The 23301-nt window shown below is 40.5% G+C and overlaps 1 protein-coding gene across 1 annotated transcript in view; it reads right to left on the reverse strand.

Moving 5' to 3' along the window:
- LOC124616581 (dynein intermediate chain 2, ciliary-like) overlaps window positions 1-23301 on the reverse strand; it is a 405599-nt gene that overhangs the window by 45498 nt on the left and 336800 nt on the right. The window contains exons 11-12 of the mRNA XM_047144902.1: window positions 19769-19997; window positions 2130-2360 (exon numbers count right to left, since the gene is read on the reverse strand). Of these exons, the coding sequence (XP_047000858.1) occupies window positions 2130-2360; window positions 19769-19997 (460 nt within the window). The remainder of the gene's footprint in view (window positions 1-2129; window positions 2361-19768; window positions 19998-23301) is intronic.

Below are 23301 nucleotides of genomic sequence, written 5' to 3' on the forward strand. Positions count from 1 at the left end.
TAGTTGGCAGTACATGATCTCAATAAAGTCACAGTTATGTTAACATAATACTACAGTCAGACTCAAATCAATCATGTGTTCATAACAGCAGCTTTTGGACATTTTCTATAAACTCAGTGACAGCAGAGGCTCAATAATTTGGTAGTCCAGTTTGACTTTCATACACAATACATAAAACCACATTACTTTGCAATACATAATCTCCTCAGTAATGTCACAGTTAAATGAACATAATATGATAGTCAGACTCAATATAATGTGGACTGTTTGATTAGTTTATCAAATAAATAATGAAGGAAATGAAATAGAAATTCAGAACAGTATCAGAATACAAGACGAAAGAATAGCAATAATGAGATTTTAAGATGAAATCACCATTCTGCAATAACAACTATTAAATGGGATGGACAGGCCAATTAAAATTAATATGATAAGAAAAAATAAAATGAAAAACTTCAGGAAACCCAAGAAAAAGAAAATGTACTAAAAACCAGTCACAGAGAAAAATTCACTTACAGAAAAGAAGAAAATTGGCTATTTAGGAAGTTGAAGTAAAGGACATGTAAAAAGCAGGCAGGCATAAGAGAACAAAGCTCTTCTTTATAAAATACATGTTCTGTTGTCAGTTATTAATTAAAAAACTGAGAACAGAGTTAGCTGATTTATGCACTTAGGGAATAGTTGAATATGGAGTTGAACTATTGGATATGGCACAATGAAAAATAATACAACAGGGGTATCTGCAAGTGAGACCAAATGAATAGCAAGAAATAACAAATTAAACAAAACTGTGATACATAGAGCAGAGAGGAAATATGTTGTTGCAAGTCCTGCCTATGATAAGAAGTTTCTAATATGTTATCAAGCATAAGAAATTTCACAATCCATGGAACGGTGGAGAATACAGTTATAAAGCTAAATCAACAGTGCACTATGTACTGTGACCACATTAAAAATTCATTGCAAGCTAGATGGAGAACTGGACAACCGGATCCAATTAGAATATATCCAAAACCACTCAACTACAATTAGTGGAATGAATACTGCAGCACATGAGAAGCAGAAAGCAAATTAAATTTTCACATGGTATAGACTGGTTATAAATACTATGATTCATGTAACAATGTTAACCCATATCTTCAATACTGATTTGACAGAGCTTGATAATATATCCAAAGGTCTATAGGTGGAATGTATTGAAAACAACTGTGGAATCTGTGTCTTGTGAGAAACTGAGTTTAGCAAGGAGAACTGTGAGATTATCTGCCTGCCTCTGTTTCTTGGCTATTGTTGACAAGTCAATACGATCTATTCCCACATATTGATTATTTGTCTTGCATTATATGCTACCTCCTGATATCAAATGGATGAGTAACTACTAAGTGAATATTAGAAGACAGTTGATACCCCAACATTCCAATACTGAATGATGTATTTCCTGCACAGCAAAAGAGATGATCCAGAATTCTCACTGAAAATGACTTCAACGCAATCAGTGAATGGAAAACCTGCTGGCAAAAAAGCTGTTCTCCACAATGCCTGAAACTGCCCTGCATCCAGGGGAAACTGTCTGGATTCGAAATGCCTCAGGCAATTTGGACTATCTCGAACCACATCCAAATAGGCCATGGAATATGTGCAGATTCTCTCCATAAGTTGGCAAATCTTCATCACCATCTTGTAACTGTTGTGCAAAAAGACAGACAATTGCTCATGTTTACCAACTTGTCCACTATGTGCATATAAGAGTTCTTTTGGAGACTTCCTGACAATGAAAAGTTGTGTAATAAATGAAAAAAGATGTCAATATTCACTTTTCTTTGTACATGTGTAGCTGTTCTTGTGATTCAAAACTCTTAGTATGCTATATGATAAATAATTAATAAATAACAAAATTCACTTACTTAATCTTAATTCTAATTCTTTCCTCTGTTTTTTTAGTTAACAAATAATGATATATTAACAATGAATATATGTAAAAGCAAAAAGTAAGATAGTAAGTACTGGCCAGCCATTCTGTCTCTTTGTGACAGTTCCCACATGTGAATTTTCTTTTCAAAACAGTTAGTAATACACTACTTCACTCACAGTCCCTGTTTAGTATGTTATAGTTAGTTAGTTTGTCTTACCGTTCATCTCCAACCAATAATGCTGGTATTTTGTAATTGAAAGTGATTTTTGAAAGTCTATTCCTTCTTGCCGAGACAACAAACTGGACACATATTGGCCTATATTTGTCAATATTTAAGTCAAACACATGAACTCTTCCATCAGTAATAGCAGCAAAAACTGTACTTGAATATGGTGCCCATTCCACATCTTGAACAGGATTTCCCAGATCAAATATATAGAGGGGGTCACTGAAAAAAAAATCATTTACATATTTATCAAAGGTGAGTAACAGGCTCTTGCCACTGTCTGTGACAAATCAATAACATTTTTATACATGGCATAAATTATTTGGACAGTAATGGTCTCCCTCCCTCCCTCTCTCCCTCTCCCTCTCTCTCTCTCTCTCTCTCTCTCTCTCTCTCTCTCTCTCTCTGTCTCTGTCTCTGTCTCTCTCTCGCTCTCTTTGTGTGTGTGTGTGTGTGTGTGTGTGTGTGTGTGTGTGTGTATCATCCCATAATTGTTGTTAGTAATTGTAGAATTCAGTGAATTAACATTGCTAATTTATAGTTTATGTGTGTGGAAACCAGGAAACACAACTGAGATATTTCTAATGCTCTTTCTTCATAATTCATTCATCACTTCTGTTGTAGCTTTTGTTGCAGACAGCATTCAGTGATGCAGAATGGCCTAGAATGAGAAGGAAGGAAGGAAGGTAGGAGACGAGGTACTGGCAGAAGTAAAGCTGTGAGTACCGGGCGTGAGTCGTGCTTCGGTAGCTCAGATGGTACAGCACTTGCCCACGAAAGGCAAAGATCCCGAGTTCGAGTCTCGGTCGGGCGCACAGTTTTAATCTGCCAGGAAGTTTCAGAATGGCCTATTTCAACAATTAAACATCATTGTAAAATGTAAATGTAAAATTAGAGAGATTAGAGTGCGCATGGAGGCTTTCAGACAGTCGTTCTTCCCACGGACCATACGCGACTGGAACAGGAAAGGGAGGTAATGACAGTGGCACGTAAAGTGCCCTCCACCACACACCGTTGGGTGGCTTGCGGAGTATAAATGTAGATGTAGATGTAGATTCTTCTGCTATGTTTTCATTCATTCTAGACAGGATATATATAAACATAATACCTTCAGGAACATGGTATCGGCCAAGTTTCACATTAACAGACACAAACAACTACAATGGTTATTCCTTTAAGTATATAAATAATAAAATTATGAGCAATGCTAACCTCCTGCTGCTATACTACAAAGATTAGACACTTGGCTTTCAACTTCTAAAATATGACTCTATCCATGGAAGCAGAAGACTTTTAAGCTCCAGATTATAGTGGAGCAGCACAACAGAACAGAGCAGAGCTGTGCATTGGGCAGTTGCTAAAGCTCCACTACGTGTCTGCATACAGTGGAGCAAGGGAACAGTAGCTTTAAAAGCAGAGGCCACAATGAATTTTCATCTGGTGCATGTTAGATCATATGCTGCTGCATATCATATGTAGCTAACATATTGAAGTATTCTTTAAACTTGACAGGGCATCCATGACTCACTCCATTCTTGAGAAAATGGATTCTATATAGCACACACTATTCCACTCGTATGGCCAAATCATAAAATGAGAATAAAATATCCATAACTCTTTTGGTGTTCACACTACAGGTGATGTGTTGTTCAGTTCGTGGAAGGAAATGTTTAATGGTGATGATCCTCTTTTCTCACAACAGCCACGAATATATAGTTTCAGTGGTAAAAACATTCTCACTGATTTTGCATGGCCACAGAAGATGGTGTGGCATGGTTCTCATCCATTGGGTGAGAGAGCTGTGGATACTTATTGTGATGCACGGAACTCCAGCAGTACAGATAAAGTGGGACTGGCTTCATCAGTGTTTGCTGGCCGGCTTCTGGGGCAAGAGAGATTCTCCTGTAACAACTGATTTGCAATTCTGTGCATTGAAGCTATAATTGTGTGAATCTTTTTGTTGTGCCTATCGCAACTCAGTTCTCCGCTATATGGTGAGTAGCAACTTTCCTCCTCTGGTATTGTTACAACTTCCTTATCTGTGTGATATACAAGTAATTACAGATTTTTCCAATGAAATAATATAATTTTTAAGGGTCATCAACAGCTGGTGAAACAAGAATTGTTACAGATTTCTAGAAGCAGGAGTTTTTGAGACTCAGCTCTGACATTCACAGTAGTGTTCACAACCATTCCAAGAAATGAGGAGTCAACTACCAAAATATGGTTGGATTATCTCAGTCACTCCATTCTCAATATTATAAATGATTTATATAACATACAGAACTTTCCAAATGCAGTCGATATTGACAAAAAACACATTTGTCTAAAATGCCCAGAAAATTCTGGTACAATGTTTTGTAGCTTCTTTCATTCAGTCTTACTCAAGCAGTTGCAGTTTCTCACAGAAAATTCATTATAATCAATTTGAAGGGTATGGGAAGTGAAACAATTGTGATAGTTCTACTGCATTTTGCTTGACACAAGAAGGGAGTTTAATATATTGCCAGACTCTCCACTACTAATGACACCATTTCCATTACCTTTTGCATTCTTTGTAGATGAGTCTTGTCCAATGTTAAGGCACTTTATCAAATCTTACAGCTGACTGGCTTTTCATCCAGGGAATGAATATTTCAGGAAACGCCTTTGCAAGCCATGATGATTAATTTAATGTGGTTTTGGAATAATGAGTGCTAAGTGGAACATAATCTGGAAGCCAACAGAAACTTCACCACAATTTTCTGACAATGTTGTGAAATGTACATATGTTCTGTCAATGACATAGAAGGATCCCCAAGCATCAATGAGTAACACAGGGCTGAAACAGAGCACTCTGTGCAAGTCACTTATCAGACAGGGCAAAACTGTAACAGAGCTTCAAATAAAGCTGTGCAAATGAGGGACTGTTTTTCAAACTTATTCTCACATAGCAATACGTGATTTTTATGTGTTTTCCAGCTATGCTGTTTCTTATTATTACCTCTTGTTTTAAGACAGTGAAAGAAATAAGAAGTTAAGGAAATGTATTCTGTTCTTGTAGTCTTTAATTCTGCTGCCATCTCATAACATAACTTGTCCAAAATGAATCAGCTGTGGTGATTGTTGTCTCATTGGTCCCATAAAGGACCATAAGTAAACCCACCTGCTAACAAGATATCCACTGGTGCCATTTGCTCATCAGTACAACAAAAGAAACACAAGCACCAGCAATAGTATTGCCTCTGCTGCCCACAGAAACAGTCGTATGCTGCTGGTATTTCCTGAATGCTGCTGGAGACACTCAAATGCCCTGGTTGCTATTCTCAGATACAAACATGTGTGATTCACTCAGTGCTGATCTGTGCCACTCTGCTCCACATCACTTGGCTTGCAGTGCCAATATGGTCACACACATTGAGTGGCACTGGTTTGTTTTGCCAGCGTTTCTCTACTCGGTGCACTGCGCTGCTCTGGTTGTTCAGCACTGCTCCACTATAAATGGATCCTAAGCCATACCATTTTAGTTTTCCTAGCAGAATTCTATGCCCTATACCATCAAAGGTGTTGGTAAGATTACAGAAAATGCCAACAGCATAGTTTTCATTGCTTAGTTCTCCTAAAGTCAAGTTCATGAGATTGTGCATTGCCTTCTAAGTAAGCATTTACAGAAATCAAACTGAGTTGTTGTTACGGGGTTATTATCAGTATGGTGGCTCAGTATTCTGTTGTAAACGACTTCTCAAACATTTTTGAGTATACTGGAAGAAGCATCTATAATTAGAGGTCAGTTGCATATCTCCACTTTTGTATATTGGTGTTAGTATTGCTAGAAAATACACCTTGACTTGACTGAATGCACAGGGAGGTGCCATCAATTCAGAACAATATTTGAATACTTTAGGTGTTGAATTTATTCAGTTCAGACCTAATAATGCTCCAAGTTACCCATGCCTTGTTCTTTAAACTTTTAATTTTTGTGCATAGAACATGGTTTTAGCCTTTTAATGCCAGACTGAAGAATTTTTTCAGTACCACTTTTAACAGAGTTTAAATCTCATACAAAACTATTCCTTTATACACTCCTGGAAATGGAAAAAAGAACACATTGACACCGGTGTGTCAGACCCACCATACTTGCTCCGGACACTGCGAGAGGGCTGTACAAGCAATGATCACACGCACGGCACAGCGGACACACCAGGAACCGTGGTGTTGGCCGTCGAATGGCGCTAGCTGCACAGCATTTGTGCACCGCCGCCGTCAGTGTCAGCCAGTTTGCCGTGGCATACAGAGCTCCATCGCAGTCTTTAACACTGGTAGCATGCCGCGACAGCGTGGACGTGAACCGTATGTGCAGTTGACGGACTTTGAGCGAGGGCGTATAGTGGGCATGCGGGAGGCCGGGTGGACGTACCGCCGAATTGCTCAACACGTGGGGCGTGAGGTCTCCACAGTACATAGATGTTGTCGCCAGTGGTCGGCGGAAGGTGCACGTGCCCGTCGACCTGGGACCGGACCGCAGCGACGCACGGATGCACGCCAAGACCGTAGGATCCTACGCAGTGCCGTAGGGGACCGCACCGCCACTTCCCAGCAAATTAGGGACACTGTTGCTCCTGGGGTATCGGCGAGGACCATTCGCAACCGTCTCCATGAAGCTGGGCTACGGTCCCGCACACCGTTAGGCCGTCTTCCGCTCACGCCCCAACATCGTGCAGCCCGCCTCCAGTGGTGTCGCGACAGGCGTGAATGGAGGGACGAATGGAGACGTGTCGTCTTCAGCGATGAGAGTCGCTTCTGCCTTGGTGCCAATGATGGTCGTATGCGTGTTTGGCGCCATGCAGGTGAGCGCCACAATCAGGACTGCATACGACCGAGGCACACAGGGCCAACACCCGGCATCATGGTGTGGGGAGCGATCTCCTACACAGGCCGTACACCACTGGTGATCGTCGAGGGGACACTGAATAGTGCACGGTACATCCAAACCGTCATCGAACCCATCGTTCTACCATTCCTAGACCGGCAAGGGAACTTGCTGTTCCAACAGGGCAATGCACATCTGCATGTATCCCGTGCCACCCAACGTGCTCTAGAAGGTGTAAGTCAACTACCCTGGCCAGCAAGATCTCCGGATCTGTCCCCCATTGAGCATGTTTGGGACTGGATGAAGTGTCGTCTCACGCGGTCTGCACGTCCAGCACGAACGCTGGTCCAACTGAGGCGCCAGGTGGAAATGGCATGGCAAGCCATTCCACAGGACTACATCCAGCATCTCTACGGTCGTCTCCATGGGAGAATAGCAGCCTGCATTGCTGCGAAAGGTGGATATACACTGTACTAGTGCCGACATTGTGCATGCTCTGTTGCCTGTGTCTATGTGCCTGTGGTTCTGTCAGTGTGATCATGTGATGTATCTGACCCCAGGAATGTGTCAATAAAGTTTCCCCTTCCTGGGACAATGAATTCACGGTGTTCTTATTTCAATTTCCAGGAGTGTATTAAACTTGTTTAGCACCCATTGCTTTGCTCGTGTACACTGTATGGTCTGCACAGACTTTTTTTTTCTTTAATTGAATTTTATGTTGTTCACAAATTGCAACACTTTCTAAATTTTTCAAGCTAATTGTGGCAAGGGGCTTTTTCAAATGTACTTCTGACCAAAAATCGATTCTGGTAGCTAGGGTCCAAAGTTTTTGTTAATCATGCGTTTTGTGTACTTGTGGTATTTCCACAGTATTTCATTCCCTAACATCTATTTCTTTTTATGTAACTGAGAAGTAGCCAGTGGTCTAGCCATGTTGGTAATACCGATTCCCAGCAGAACACCAAAATCAAACAATGGCTAGTACTTTGATGGGTGACCATCTGGGGAAAACCAGGTGCTGTTGGTCTTCAGGACATACAAGTCACTGAAGTGGTGTCTAATTGAAAGTCTTGCACCAGGTTTGGTTGGATTGTTTGGGGGAAGAGACCAAACAGCGAGGTCATCGGATTAGGGAAGGACGGGGAAGGAAGTCGGCCGTGCCCTTTCAAATGAACCATCCCAGCATTTGCCTGGAGCGATTTAGGGAAATCACGGAAAACCTAAATCAGGATGGCCGGACGCAGGATTGAACCATCGTCCTCCTGAATGCGAGTCCAGTGTGCTAACCACTGCGCCACCTCACTCGGTCCTTGCACCAGGTCATGGTGCTACATGACACTTTTTTAATGAGAAGTGAAATACTAATTCTCAATTTTCATAGATTTAGCTTAAAATTTTTTTTAATATAATGAAATATTTTCTTAAAAAGTTTCATCCCCTATCTCACCCTCTTAGTGGTTGAATTTCTAAAAACAATGAAATGCATATTTTTATTTCTAACAGGGGAGGCAAATACAAATTTTCATAGATTTAGCTTTGAAAATGCTTTCATAGTGAAATAATCCCATAAAACTTTTCATCAGCATTTTACTCCCTTAGGGAGTTGAATTTCCAGAAACAGTGAAATACATTTTTTTTTAATTTCAAACTGAGAAGTCTACCAAAGAAAACTTTCACCCACTCTTTTATCACCTTAGTGGTTGAATCCCCAAAAATGCTGAAACACTTAATTTTTAATTTCTGACTCAGAAATCAAATACGAATTTTTGTAGATATAGCTTCAAAACTGCCTTAATAGTGACATTTTTCAAAAATCCTTTCATCCATTATTTCATAAATAATAAATTGTGATCTGGGACTACATCTGCTCCTAGGTATACCTTACAATTCAATATCTGATTTTGGAATCTCTGCCTGAACATGGTGATGTAATAATCCAGCTGGAATCTTTCTCTGTGCTTTTTCCAAGCATACATCCTTCTCCTGTGATTTATGAACAGGGTATTTGCTGCTCTTCTTTTTCTTCTTCTTCCTCGCCTTATTGCTTACTTCATGCTTTATTGCTTACCATGGGGTCGGCATGCTATTTCAGATTTGGCATGAAAGAATACACTGCCATCTGATTGTATATTACTGTTATTCTTCTGTAATGCCTAGATTTCGGCTTTTATGCCATTACTGAGTACAATGCTAAAAGTTATTAGGTCATTAACATGGGAGTACAATGCTAAAAGTTATTAGACCATTAACATGTCTAATCCGGTAAACTGGTTACTTGTATGCCTCTGCTGTTACTGGCACCCCCTTTGTGTCAGATTGAATCAATGAAGTTTTGCAAGATGCACTCTACTAGAACTGCTATTCCTGTTTCTATATATCCCTTCCATGACAAGGCATGTCACAGTGGACCAAAGACATTGCAAAAGTCATTCAGGATTACCAAAGAGCCTTGCAGTGTATCAAGTGAGATATTTCGCAAACCAGCCTATCACTTTGAAGTGACTTGATGTTGAGGCTCACTGTTTAATTAAATGCAGTGAGAAGGAATGCTGGGAGCACTACATCTCTTGCCTGGGAATGTATGCTCCTTCATCCTAGGTGTGGACCAAGTTCCATATTCTTCTGGCCCACCAAAGATCCACAACTGTACCATTCATCCTTCAGAATGGTCTCTGTACCAACGTGGCGGCTCTTGCTGCGCACCATGTAACCCACTCTGCAATGGCATTGGTGTTCTCTTCTTACATGACTGACTTGAAGGCACCCCCTCTCCTTAGTTTCTCAGCATGCTGAATTATATAAAGAACCATTCACTGATTGGGAATTGCTTCAGGCTCTAGCCTCATTTTGCAAAATGGTCCCTGGCCCTGATTCCATTCATAGTTAGATTATACAACACCTGACTTACACTCAATGGCTACCTCTCCTCAGAGTCTTCAAGTGTATTTGCTTCTATAGTGTCTTGCGTTCACAATGGCAATATAGTATCATCATTCCAACCCTTAAGCTGGGCAAAAACCCAAATCCATTATTGACAGTTACCATGGTATCATCCAGAGATCATGATACCACATCAAAGTTGGCAATGCAAATTAATACCACAGACATTAGCAAGGGCTTTCTGCAATCCATGATGACATATGGGAGGCAATCCAAAAGACCATGCCTCCCTCTCAGGAACAGCATCAGCCTCACACTGAGGTTAATATAGTTTTGAGCATGCAAGAGCTCAGCCCCAGGTTGAGAGCTCAGCTACAGCAAACATCATTGGCTAGGACCAACGAGTAGTTAAAGTTTCAAATCAACTTGTAGTATTGTTAATGTTGAACTTTTTACCACAAGAGAACAGTTTGTTAATTAGAGCATTAGGTGATACTTTGCTAATCCATGACATTAGTAATTATCTAGTGCGTCAGGTGATACTTGGCTAATCCATGACAGTTGTAATTATCCAGTACTCCTGTGGCAAAGAAGTGTGTCAAAGTTAAGAAATTTTTTTATTCATTTATGTAATAAAGTGAACTAATGCCTTCTAGATTGGTTTTCCATCTCACTGAGCAATCAAAGAACCTACAACTGTGCCAGGTTTTGTAGATTGTATTTTATTGGTCCTGTTGTCTACATAGCAGCTTATGCATAAGACATTGGACAAGTCAAGTTATAAATATACAGGCTGAAAGTAATTTCAAGGCATACATATTTAAGCTTACAATAATTATATATAAAAACAAAGATGAGGTGACTTACCGAACAAAAGCGCTGGCAGGTCGATAGACACACAAACAAACACAAACATACACACAAAATTCAAGCTTTCGCAACAAACTGTTGCCTCATCAGGAAAGAGGGAAGGAGAGGGGAAGACGAAAGGAAGTGGGTTTTAAGGGAGAGGGTAAGGAGTCATTCCAATCCCGGGAGCGGAAAGACTTACCTTAGGGGGAAAAAAGGACAGGTATACACTCGCACACACGCACATATCCATCCACACATACACAGACACAAGCAGACATATTTAAATATCTTTAAATATGTCTGCTTGTGTCTGTGTATGTGTGGATGGATATGTGCGTGTGTGCGAGTGTATACCTGTCCTTTTTTCCCCCTAAGGTAAGTCTTTCCGCTCCCGGGATTGGAATGACTCCTTACCCTCTCCCTTAAAACCCACTTCCTTTCGTCTTCCCCTCTCCTTCCCTCTTTCCTGATGAGGCAACAGTTTGTTGCGAAAGCTTGAATTTTGTGTGTATGTTTGTGTTTGTTTGTGTGTCTATCGACCTGCCAGCGCTTTTGTTCGGTAAGTCACCTCATCTTTGTTTTTATATATAATTTTTCCCACGTGGAATGTTTCCTTCCATTATATTGATAAGCTTACAATAATATACTTTACACACAAGTATTTATATAACACATTTCATAAATTTAAATATTCATCAATGGAATAAAAGCAGTGATGCTGTAAATATGACTTTAGAGATTTTCCAAATGTATTGACCTCAGTGATAGCTTTTATGTTTTCAGGAAGTTTGTTATAAAGCTTAACTCCCATGTGAAAAGTACCTTTTAAAAAAAATAGTTTCTCCAGATCACAAAAATGGTGATGACGATCAGTGTTTAACTTGCTCATAATCCACACCAGCTACCTGCCTGTTGTGCATATCCTTAAAAATTTTCTTCCTCTGCTTTGTGTCAGACATAATTGTGTATCTAACTACATTTCAACATGTCTAAGCTGCCACAGGAAATGTTTCTAATTGAACTTCCACTGGTTTAGGCACAGCAGATAGAAATCTGCTGCTCACTCTCAGCCAAGCAACCTCACTATTCAGTAAACAAGCAGCACTGCCACTGGAAGCTGCTCCAAAATTTTGCCCCATATAATAGCCAGATGAAGAATGATCCAACCTCAGGGTGCACACTCCGCTGCAGAGTGGAAATCTCATTCTGGTTAAAGCGATGTAATTTTGCATGATTTCATTATGCAGAATGTATCTGGCACATGCTATCTTCCTGCAATTCTAAAAATGCCTGACCCTGATTTAAAAACAGTACCATCTATTGCAGAATCTCAAACAGTTGTGGACTCAGCAAAGGTTGATTTTGAGGATCATGTATTTCTTCTGTTTACAGGGCTCCGGACACTCAGTTTCATGTACAGAATAGTGTTCAAGTAATAAAGAATAGTGCTCAGACAAATAACAAGAACAGTAAAAGTAAAAATTTTGAGACTTGTAGAACACAGAGTGTGTTACAAAACTCTGGGAGAAAACTATGTACTCAGTGTTTTTCGAGGCATGGTCAGAAAAATTATCTGTGCTGTAATGGTAGTCGCTTTTAATGTGGACATGAAGGTTACATTCAAACAGTACGTTCATGTCACAAGCCAAGCAGGGGCAACAGCTGCTTCAGGGGAGCACATTGAGACCGCAACTATGTTGTCAACAGGTGTATGCAGTACGGACTATGCCATTTGCTCAGGTACGAGCTGAACCAAGTACTTCCACACTGTGGAAATCTTCTGCTGCAATATGCTGGTAGGTGAGTAAACTTTATGCTCGTTTACAAGTGGAATGAAAGAGAATTAAGTTACTATTGGACACTAATACTTCTGTTTTCCTGATAAAAAAGACAATTCTGCCCGAATTGGTAGCCCACCGCTACGTCATCTACTTCTATTTTGTCTGCCAACATGGGTAAGAAATTCCAGCCCTTGATGTGTTTAGTTTTCCAGCAACTTTTCAGGGAATGACAAAGTGCCTTTCTTTTCTTGTACTCAATCCTAAAAACAGTGCAAACATGTTTGGTTTCGATGCTATTAGTTTGTGCATTCAGAACAATGAGTTACAAATCGACATTCGTGTGCCTCATACTAACATTTCTGGTATGTAATAAGTATAAAGAACTATCCGAAACAGGTGTACGAAAAACAAAAGACTCTGAAGCACAAATCATTGTGAAGAACAACACGATTTTTTTGTGCATGGCCTGTCCCCTGTGCATTACATAAGCAAGTTGCTCAGGAATTACAAAGATGCCCAGACAGCAGGGATATGCAGCCCATTTCTGCAAGCCAATAGGCATCACCCTTGTTCATTCCAACGAAGTCTTCAGGTGGTTTACATTTGTGAACAGACTTTAAGGCAACAGTAAACCCATAACAGTAGTGGATTCTTTTCCTCTTCCACGTCTAGAGGAATTGATGGCCAGACTGGGACACGGCAAATACTTTTCAAAGATAGATTTGCAAGAGGCATATTTATAGTTACCACTGGCAAACAGTCCAAGCCATACTTTGTGATACACAGTCATTTAGGTTTTTTCAGTTTCAAAGACAATTGGTTGGAAGTAGTTCACCTCTTGTAATTTTTCAGTCATTCCCGGAACAGTTAACAGCAAAAGCTAGACAATATTATGGTTGTGGTTGTATGCCTGAAGAACATTTAGAAAATTTAGATCACTTGTTTCATGTACTTTCTACAACTGGCTTAAAGTGCAGCTAGAGCAAGTGCTCCTTCTTCCATGAAAAACTGAACTATTTAGGTCACATAATCAATGCACAGAGTATACTTACAACTACATCGCACTTGGCTGTGGTTAGGGATATTCCAGCGCCCTGGAACATTAAGAAGCTTCAACTGGTCATGGGGAAGCTCACCTATTATATAAAATGTATTCCTAATGCTGCACAAATTGCTGCTCCATGTAACAGGCCGTGCTACTAAAATGTTCCTTCTTGTGGTCCTAAAAATGCCACAATATATTTCTGCAATGGAAAGATGCATTGTTGAGTCATAGATGTCTGATTAACTTTGACCCAGCTACACCTGTCATGTTAGCTGTAGATGCATCTTCTTATGGGATTGAAGCAGTGCTCTCCCATAACAGTACTCTTTCTGACAGACCTATTGCTTTCACCTCAAAAACTCTTAAATCTTAACTATAGTCAGCGTGAAAAAGAGGTGCTCATCATTATCTATGGTGTTACAAAATTCCACCAGTATTTCTATGGTCAGAAGTTACATTTTCTAAAAGATCATCAGCCTTTGATGGTCTTGTTCAATCTTGCCAAACCTGTCCCACCTCAGACAGCACAAGAATCGCAATTATCAGTATGAGTTGTTGTACAGGCCCACTTCCCAACATTCAACAGCTGACATATTGTCTCATTTACTGGTCGGTACCAACACTAGTGTTTGGTTCATTGAGGAGTCATGTTGCACATGTATGAGTATGTCAATGTTTCTGACAAAGAATGTTTGTCTGCAGGCCCAGAATGTCACCGGAGACCTCATCTGCAGTTGTAGCTGTCGCTCTGCCTATCATGGCTGCCACCTTCCCCTGTGATGCCCACAGAGATTGATGCCTTTCTGCCACTGATGTCACTGGCATCTGCACCTGCCCAGCTGCCCAAACCGATATCCATGGTGAACTGTCCCCAGAAGTCCAATAGCCCACTCCAGAAGATCCCTTGTTATCCAACTCACCACAGCATCTGTGTCTCTGGATGCGGATGTGCACCCTGCATCTAGTTTTTTGGCTGATGTTCCCAGGCTGATGTATACAGAGATGTGGGCAGGGAGACACCGGCAACCACAGTTACCCTACCTGCCTCCTCATCTGCATCTGTATTCAGACCCACTTAGACTGTGGTTGCCAGGTTCATGACTTGCTGTCTCCTTTGGTTTTGAAACTGTAGGATACAGTCCATCATCATAGAGTTTGACTAGCCATGTTGCCTTCTGGACCAGTCCCTGTGGATAGTCCCCTTGCCAAAGCAGGGATCTTTCCTCTTTTGTTTTGGCAGTACCAACTCTTGCTCACTTATGCAATCACCATTCAACAATTTCCTGATCATCCAGCATATCCTATTCTTTTTGCATACAAGAAGCTTGACCCCTGACTCTCACCCATCAGTGGGATTACCAGTTGGAATGTGCCCTCCCAGGACCTCTGCCTCTCCTCCTTAGAACGTACTTCCAAAGCTTTCTCATATAGCCCACAATGCTTGGTACCCAGGCCACAAATTAAGACTGATCTATCTCAAGGACCTACAGTCTCAGACACCCCCATAACCTTTCAGGATATGTTCCTTTCTGTTCTTCAGGTGTATCAGAATACTACCATGTTCAGCACTGACAGCTCTAAAGCCATGTTATACGTTTACATTTCCTATCCATCTGAAACACCATTTGTTGCTGGAAATAAGCAGTGTTTTTATGCAGGAGCTTATAGCCAATAACAGAGCCCTTCATTTTATTAAACAGCCCTCCCTTGACCATGTTTTAATATGTATGACTCAATGAGCAGTCTCCAGGCCACTGAATGATGTTACAATGGTCACATTATGATATCTGCTATTCATGCTCTTCTCCCTGAACTTAATAATACTGCCTTCTCAGTTGTCTTTCTCTGGGTCTCAAGTCATGTTGGTATCCTAGGGCTGATAATTTGGATAAAAATGTGATTAATCATGTGCTATTTGCTCTAATTATCCCAGGTGTGGATTTGCATGTGCAACTAAGACCTCTGCTCAATTAGAGATGGATCATCATCTGTTGGATTACTACCCCTTCTAATAAACTCTGCAACTATCAAGGAGGCTACAGCTGCATCGCATTCTTTCTTCTGTTCTTCCCAAAAGGAATGTATCAGTGTATGTTGCATCCACACTGGTCGTATCAGACTGACCCATAGTTTTATTTTACATAACATGTCACTCCCACTTGTGGTTGTGGACCCTTGCTGACAGTTGCTCATAATCCTGGTGGAATGCCCCCTCCTGGCTCTCCACTGCTTTGCTGTTTTCTCTATGGCAATAGTTTTTATTCTCAGATATAACATTTCAAACTATCTGCACGGTGTGGGCAAGAGTGAGGCAGGGTGGTTTGAGTTGCGGAGATGTCTCTTGCCACATACTGGGTCAGGATGGCCCTCAACCCTGCCTCCTTTGCCTGCTGCCTCTGTCATCCCTCCTGCTTTTTGTTTCCATTGCTTTTTGGGGGTTTATACTGCACCCTACTTTATGTTTTTGGAGTAATATTCTGTTGATTAGGGAGTTATAGGCCTTTTAAATGTGGATTTATCACAGAATGCTTTAAATACTGTGGACTGCAAGAATAACCAACACCAAAGTACTGGAACAAATGAACAAAGAGCGAGAAATGTTGACAGTGCTTAAAAGAAGAAAAACTACATCCCTAGGACATACCTGTATAGTACGGAACACCAAATATTTGCTTCTGCAGTTAATAACAGAAGGAAAGATTGAAAGAAAAAGAAGACAAGGGTGAAGAAGAACATCCTGGTTGGACAAAATAAAGCAATGGACAGGACTACGAAGTGTAGACCAGCTATTACATACAGCGGTTCACAGAAGAAAGATGCAACATGTGGTCACCAACATCCATTAATGGATAAGCAGCAGCAGAAGAAGAAGATCTTCCTCTTTAATGCATTTCCTGAGGTAAATCAGGGATGGGACAGCTCTGGGAAGGCCTGCCACCTTCGAATGCAGAGCTACAGGGAACACCCATGTGGAGACTTCACTATTTCTCTCATCTTGTCATATTATTGATGGTCCAAGTGTTGCCCATTACATTTTTAGCCTTACTTGTTTTATTTTTCTTGATCCCTTGACTAGAAGGCATTCTTTACACTGTAGCTGTCTTTATCCTTAGTGAGGTTGGTGGCGTCAGATGGGAGTTAGTCTGTGTCCTGGTCTGCTCTAACCTACATACCCCAATCAAATCCATATAATTTTACTCCTCCATAAATTGGTTTTTCAGTGCTGTCATCAATACCGCAGCTGGCTGGAGTGGCCGAGCAGTTCTAGGTGCTTCAGTCTGGAACCACGTGACCGCCACGGTCGTAGGTTCAAATCCTGCCTCGGGCATGGATGTGTGTGATGTCCTTAGGTTAGTTAGGTTTAAGTAGTTCTAAGTTCTAGGGGACTGATGACCTCAGATGTTAAGCCCCATAGTGCTCAGAGCCATTTAAACCATTTGAACCATCAATACTGCCTTCAGTACCTTGATTTTACGACTCCTACTATTTTCCTCATCTGAGAACATTCTCGGTGGAGGTACTACCTCCAGGTGAATGAACCCTTGGCCAAGGGGCTGATGACTTTACTGTTTAGTCCCCTAAAACCAATTAACCTCTGACAGTAAACTTAATGTTGGAATGAAGACTGTTCAAGTAATTCTTAAGTCATCTGATCAGAATAATTTAATAATATGATTTGCCCAACATGGCCATCTGTATTACAGATGGTAGTTTTGTCCGAAAACAGTATGTCAAAGGCTGTTTGTCTCTTGATCTTAACAGGGAATTTCAGTGACACAAATAATGAAAAACTGGACATCAACAATTCTAGATGTCCATGATCAGTAGTATCTGATAGAAAATAAGATTACAGTCTTCAGAAAGAGTGACTCCAGTTAAGTCTGGATAAACTTATGACAACTGTCTCTGACTGTTTTACGTAGTGTAAGATATTACCCATTGGTAATCTGCAAATTTTCAATACGCTTAACTTGTCTTTCCTGATCCACTACTGTAGCAAGGAGTTCAAAGACTTATTCAACATAACATTCAGTAACCTGAAAATCTTGGAACGTAACCCCATTTTTACATATGTAGCCATCCCCCCCCCCCCCACACACACACACTATTGTTACTGGTTGTAGAGTAGTAGAACATTAGCTTGTTTCTATCAAGATGTCTCCAGGTAATGTCAAATTTCCATGTTGTGCTCCGATAAACACAAGTCTGCTGAAGTTCTATATGCTCTTTTGTTTTTCTCTGTGAATGTTATTGAAGTTCATCAGTTTTATGAATCAGGCTTTTGATACATTTAAGGAAGATGCTAAATTATTGTCTATTAATGGAAAATCCAGGATGGAATGTAACAATATTATGAGAAGGAAAGTTGTTACTCACCACATAGCGGAGATGCTGAATCGCAGCTAGGCACAACAAAAATACTCTCACAATTAAAGCTTTCTGCCATTAAGGCCTTCGTCAACCACACACACACACACACACACACACACACACACACACACACACACAAACGCAACTCACACACACGACTGCAGTCTCAGCCAACTGAAACCACACTGTGAGCAGCAGATATTCCTCAGTTTGCATCTGAGATGCTTGGCATGACTGTCTCAATGCAGTATCACGTGCTGCTGGTAATGCTCTTTTATGAGATAGGTAACTGTGTTTCAGCACCTCTGGAGAAGTTCTGGACACTCACAGGTATGAAAAAAAGGCAACGTCTGCCAATGGCCTAGAGAAAATGATTATGAAATTCAAAAAGATAGGTTCTTTTGAAATGCCATGTGGCAGAGGGAGAAAAACAATTGATCCAGTGTCAGTAGATGACGTGAAGGAGGGGTCAAGCATCGGTGTGAAAACCTGCAGTGTGTGATGTCTCTGAGCATGGTGCATAAAATTCTATAGAACATCCTCCATCGCTATCCATACAAAATTACTCTTGTTCAGGAGTCGCTTCCTGCTGACCTGTCAATAAGACAAATGTTTGCTCAAGACTTTATAGCTTGCATGGAAGTGGGCAATAAACGACCATGGAAAATTCTTTGGACATGTGAAGACACAGAACTGCAGAATACGGGCAACAGAAAGTCCGCTTACACATCAGTTGGTACTGCTTCATTCTGCGAAGGTAAGTGTGTGCTTTACAGCATCACTAATTGTAGGGCCATATTTTTTCAAGAAGATGGATCCTGTGGGTCCTATTAACTGTACCATCACTGGTAAAGACTATGAGAGTCTTTTGCATACCAAAGTCATTCCAACTCAACAGTGTCGATGTGTGGGTAGGATCATTTTTATGCAAGATGACATATCTTGCAGCATTGCACAACTAGTGAGGCAGCTGCTGCAGAGGCTTTTTGAAAATTCTAGAATTGTCAGCCATCATTTCCTTACAGCTGGCCATCCTGATCACTTGATCTTAATCAATGTGACTCCTGGCTGTGAGATTTTCTGAAAGACAGTATGTTCAAAGCTTTGATTTCAAACATAGCTGAACTGAAGGTATGCATTGTGCAACAAATTCTGAACATGACCCCTTGGGATATTCCAATCTGTTGTGGAACATGCTGTTTCTCGATTTCAACTTGTGGCAGAAAACAGTGGACAGCATACTGAACATGTCTTGTGCCAGTCTCATGACAATTAAAAACCAATTTATTTGCTGCTTTTTATGTGGTTTTGGCTTCAGGCCACTTACAAAACTAATGCCAGTGTAGCTTTATATGTGATTTTTGGCCTCAGGACAGTTAAAAACTAATTTTTCCCATCTGATGTGGCAGGACCTTGCCAAGGCAGGTGGGCTTACCTAACTAATAGTGCAACAACCATTGAATGCCAAACTTGTGCAGTCATGTACATTACACAGTACAGTTGGTTTAATGTGCAACCTGCATCATATCAGTCATATTGCAATTCATCTGTCATTTGTAGCTGAAACCATTTGTATTATGATGCTTGCAATGCCATCTAGTGGGAAAATTTTCATTAAGTTTTTTCCCCACAAAGCTTCCTCTTTCTTAAAATATATTCTGTTCAAATGTGATGTCATTCTGTGCAGCGGCTCTTGTTTTTACAGTGTTTTGGAGCTGGAACTTTAATTATAAACAGTCTGTATATCTTTTTGGTATATGTATGCAGCTTAAGAGAAAATGGAAACAACTGAATTATAATAAAAAGAAAGAAAAGAAAGTAATCTTGCATAGCCAGAATAGTGGTATCCTACCTTCTTTTGTCTTCCCATATCTTAACTGTCCAGTCAGCACTACAAGAAACAAATATGTCAGAGTTGTATTTGTTGTAATGAATTCTGTACACTGCCATGTTATGTGCATTGTATGTCATCAAGTATGAAGCAGTATACATAGTGCTGCACTTGTATATATGTCCTTCTTCAGTTCCAACTAAAAATACTTCTTTTTCTTTTGGGTGAAAAACCATTGTAGTGCCAGATCCTAAAACAAAAAGTGCATCTATATTACTAAATGAGTAATGCAACACATGGTGCATGCCTCTGTAGCAGGTTGTCTATTGAATGGATTGCAGGGGCAATACAAATTTGATTTTTACTACCAGCTTTTAAAATGTTGTCACAACCTACTCATTAAGTGGCACTAACACTAAAGATTTAACAGAGTAAGACATGTTTTACCATTAGAAACTGTGTGTATGTCTCAGGCAGTGTCACTTATCACACACAAATTATACTCATCCAGTATTTGAGACGGAGCACTTTAGCAACTTCCAACAAACTTTACACATATTTTCAAAGCTTATGAAACTCTTGCTTACACCTCTCACTGATATTTACATAGAATGATGATATGATAAAAGTTTATCTCTTACAACATTTTCACTATTCACTCAGTAAAACTTCAGCATAAAACATGATATTTTAATTTATTACTTCTTTACTAATGACTCCATTCACTACACTATCTGCACACACTATTCACATATAACACTGAATGCACCTGTAAAATTACATCATCAGACCTTTGGGATTAATGGCCACTACTTATTTGAGGATGACAGCGGTGTGGCTGTAACTGTCACTAGTGACTGATACCTAAAGATGCTGCAAGACTTCATTCTTCCTCAACAAAGAGCATCAAACTTCTGTACGTGTTGGTGGGGGGATCATGTTAATTTCGACCCACATGGTCCATGGACTGCAGTTGTAACTCTGGAAATATGTGTTTGTACTGTATGGCTGTTCAGTTTGCACTGCTGTCACTTTTGCTGACCTGCACCTGTGTATGCCACATGTTGCCAGAATTTTGCCTATCAGTAAGTAAGCACATCTATGGACACCTGACACATCTAACTTGAGCCGGCAATGTGCAGCTCTGGTCAGTTCACATTTTTGTGGCATGGCTGCCACAATACCACATAATGATACAGGCCTAAAAAGTACTGAATAAATTTTATACTGAATGAAAATTTATTAAAAAATACTCATATGCACAAATGTATAAGACATTTAAATGTCTGCTAAATGGCAAAGAGTTATCCTTGAATAATGTTTTAACAAAACTACAAATACAGACAGTATACTATATTTTGTTGTTATACCATCCCAGATTTTACATTGTTTGGTACAATGTTTTTAGTGTTTCAAACTAAGTAAATTATTGTGGTCTACATTCTGGAGGAAGTTATTGTTCCAAGTTCAATCATAAAAACAAAATCAAATATTCAGAGGCACAATAGCAACATCACATTTCATAGCTAGAAGATTGTTTTAATCCATGTATGTTTAAGATTCAGTCAGTTTTATTTGATGATTTTCGAGTATACAAGAAGAAGAAAAGAATGGAATCACAAAATTACCGACCAATATCCCTAACTTCTGTTTGTTGCAGAATGCAGAATCCTTGAACACATTCTCAGTTTGAGTATAACAAACTCTCTTGAGACCAAGAAGCTTATATGCATGAATCAACATGGTTTTAGAAAGCACAGCTCGTGTGAAACTCAGTTTGCCCTTTTCTCACATGATATACGGAGAACTATGGATGACGGGCAACTGGCAGCCTCCACATTTTTAGATTTCCAGAAAGCATTTGATATGGTGCCCCATTGCAGCCTGGTTGTCAAGACAACCAACAAGCTGTCTGTTCACATGAAAAGCCAAAAACAAACTGTGGCCAAAAAACAAGTGCTGAACACACTGCCGAAAATGATATCCCCTCATCTCAATGACTGCTTCACAACCTGTGCCATATGGATCCTTCCCACCAACAGCTTTTCTGAATTACGCAGGTGGGGACTTTCCCTGCAATACATCCTACATTCCCATAACCCTCCTGGCCTCAACCTTCGTTAGTCACTGTCCTCACCCTTCCAGCCCCCTCCCTGTTCCCATTCCAGCACTACACAGCCGTCATTTCACCACCACACCCAGTCTTTTAATTTATTCTTTTTATTTCTCTCCTTTCCACTACTTACCCCCTCACCCGCTCCATACCTTCTCTCCTGCCCTCCATCTAAACTGCAACACTTCACTTCACTGACCGCCACTCCCACCACACTATCCCTCCCCCTCCCTGCCCCAGCCTCCTCCTTACCCCCACCCAGTCGCCACTCCCATCATGCACTAGTGCTGCTGCTTGCAGTGTGGTTTCAGCTCCCTGAGACTGCAGACATGTGTGCAAGTTGCATTTGCATGAGTGTGTGTGTGTGTGTGTGTGTGTGTGTGTGTGTGTGTATCTACTGCTGAAAGGCCTTAATGGCCGAAAGCTATAATTGTGTGAATCTTTTTGTTGTGCCTATCGTGACTCAGCATCTCTGCTATATGGTGAGTAGCAACTTTCCTTCTCTGGACTGTTAAATTCCACCCTGGATTTTCCATTGTTTGATATACAAATATGGGATTTTTTAGGCCGCCTACACAAATTAAAGAGATATTGCATCATGTCTCTCATGTCTCATATATTATAATATTCTATGTGAATGTGTCAGAAGCTTTGTGGGACAGTCTATTGAAACCATTTTCCAGTGCTGTACCCAACAACAGCACATGAAGTACAGGAATTTAGAAAAACCTGCTACTGCTTAACGCAGCCTTATGTCAACAATTTCAACAGATAAATGAGAATCACAATGAGTAATGCATGTAAGCAGGTACTTTACATTGAATGGCTGCATATCAGTATGTTTCATATTATACATCATGATGTAAAGAAAGATGCTTTGAATGAAGTTTCATCATGAGCCGTAATATAATCTCTCATCACACAGAAATTTTCCATTGTTTGATCTGTGTGATTCTGCTACTTCTTCAACGATAAGCTGTTTTCCCAATGAGGAAAATGGTGATTATTTTTGCAAGCTTAGATTTTTGTAAGAATTAACTCAACAAGTACACAAAGAACAGTATATATAAGAAATCCATTGCAAAAGACCTCATAGTTATAACCTGAACTTTGTATTGTATGTTAACTAGGCACCTAGAAACGACGGAGAGGCACCGCAGCTGCAGTGGTCCACAACCCCACAACGACTACCGCACTCCACTTCACCCCTCCACCGCCCCACACTGAACCCAGGGTTATTGTGTGGTTCAGCCCCCGGCGGACACCCCCCCCCCCCTCCAGGGAACGTCTCACACCAGACACAAGTGTTAACCCCTATGTTTGCGTCGTAGAGTAATGGTGGTGTACGCATACATGGAGAACTTGTTTGCACAGCAATTGCCGACATAGTGTAACCAAGGCAGAATAAGGGGAACCAGCCCACATTCACCAAGGCAGATAG

Source organism: Schistocerca americana, chromosome 5 (assembly GCF_021461395.2).
Source record: "Schistocerca americana isolate TAMUIC-IGC-003095 chromosome 5, iqSchAmer2.1, whole genome shotgun sequence".
In the NCBI taxonomy this organism is placed as follows: Eukaryota; Metazoa; Arthropoda; class Insecta; order Orthoptera; family Acrididae; genus Schistocerca; species Schistocerca americana.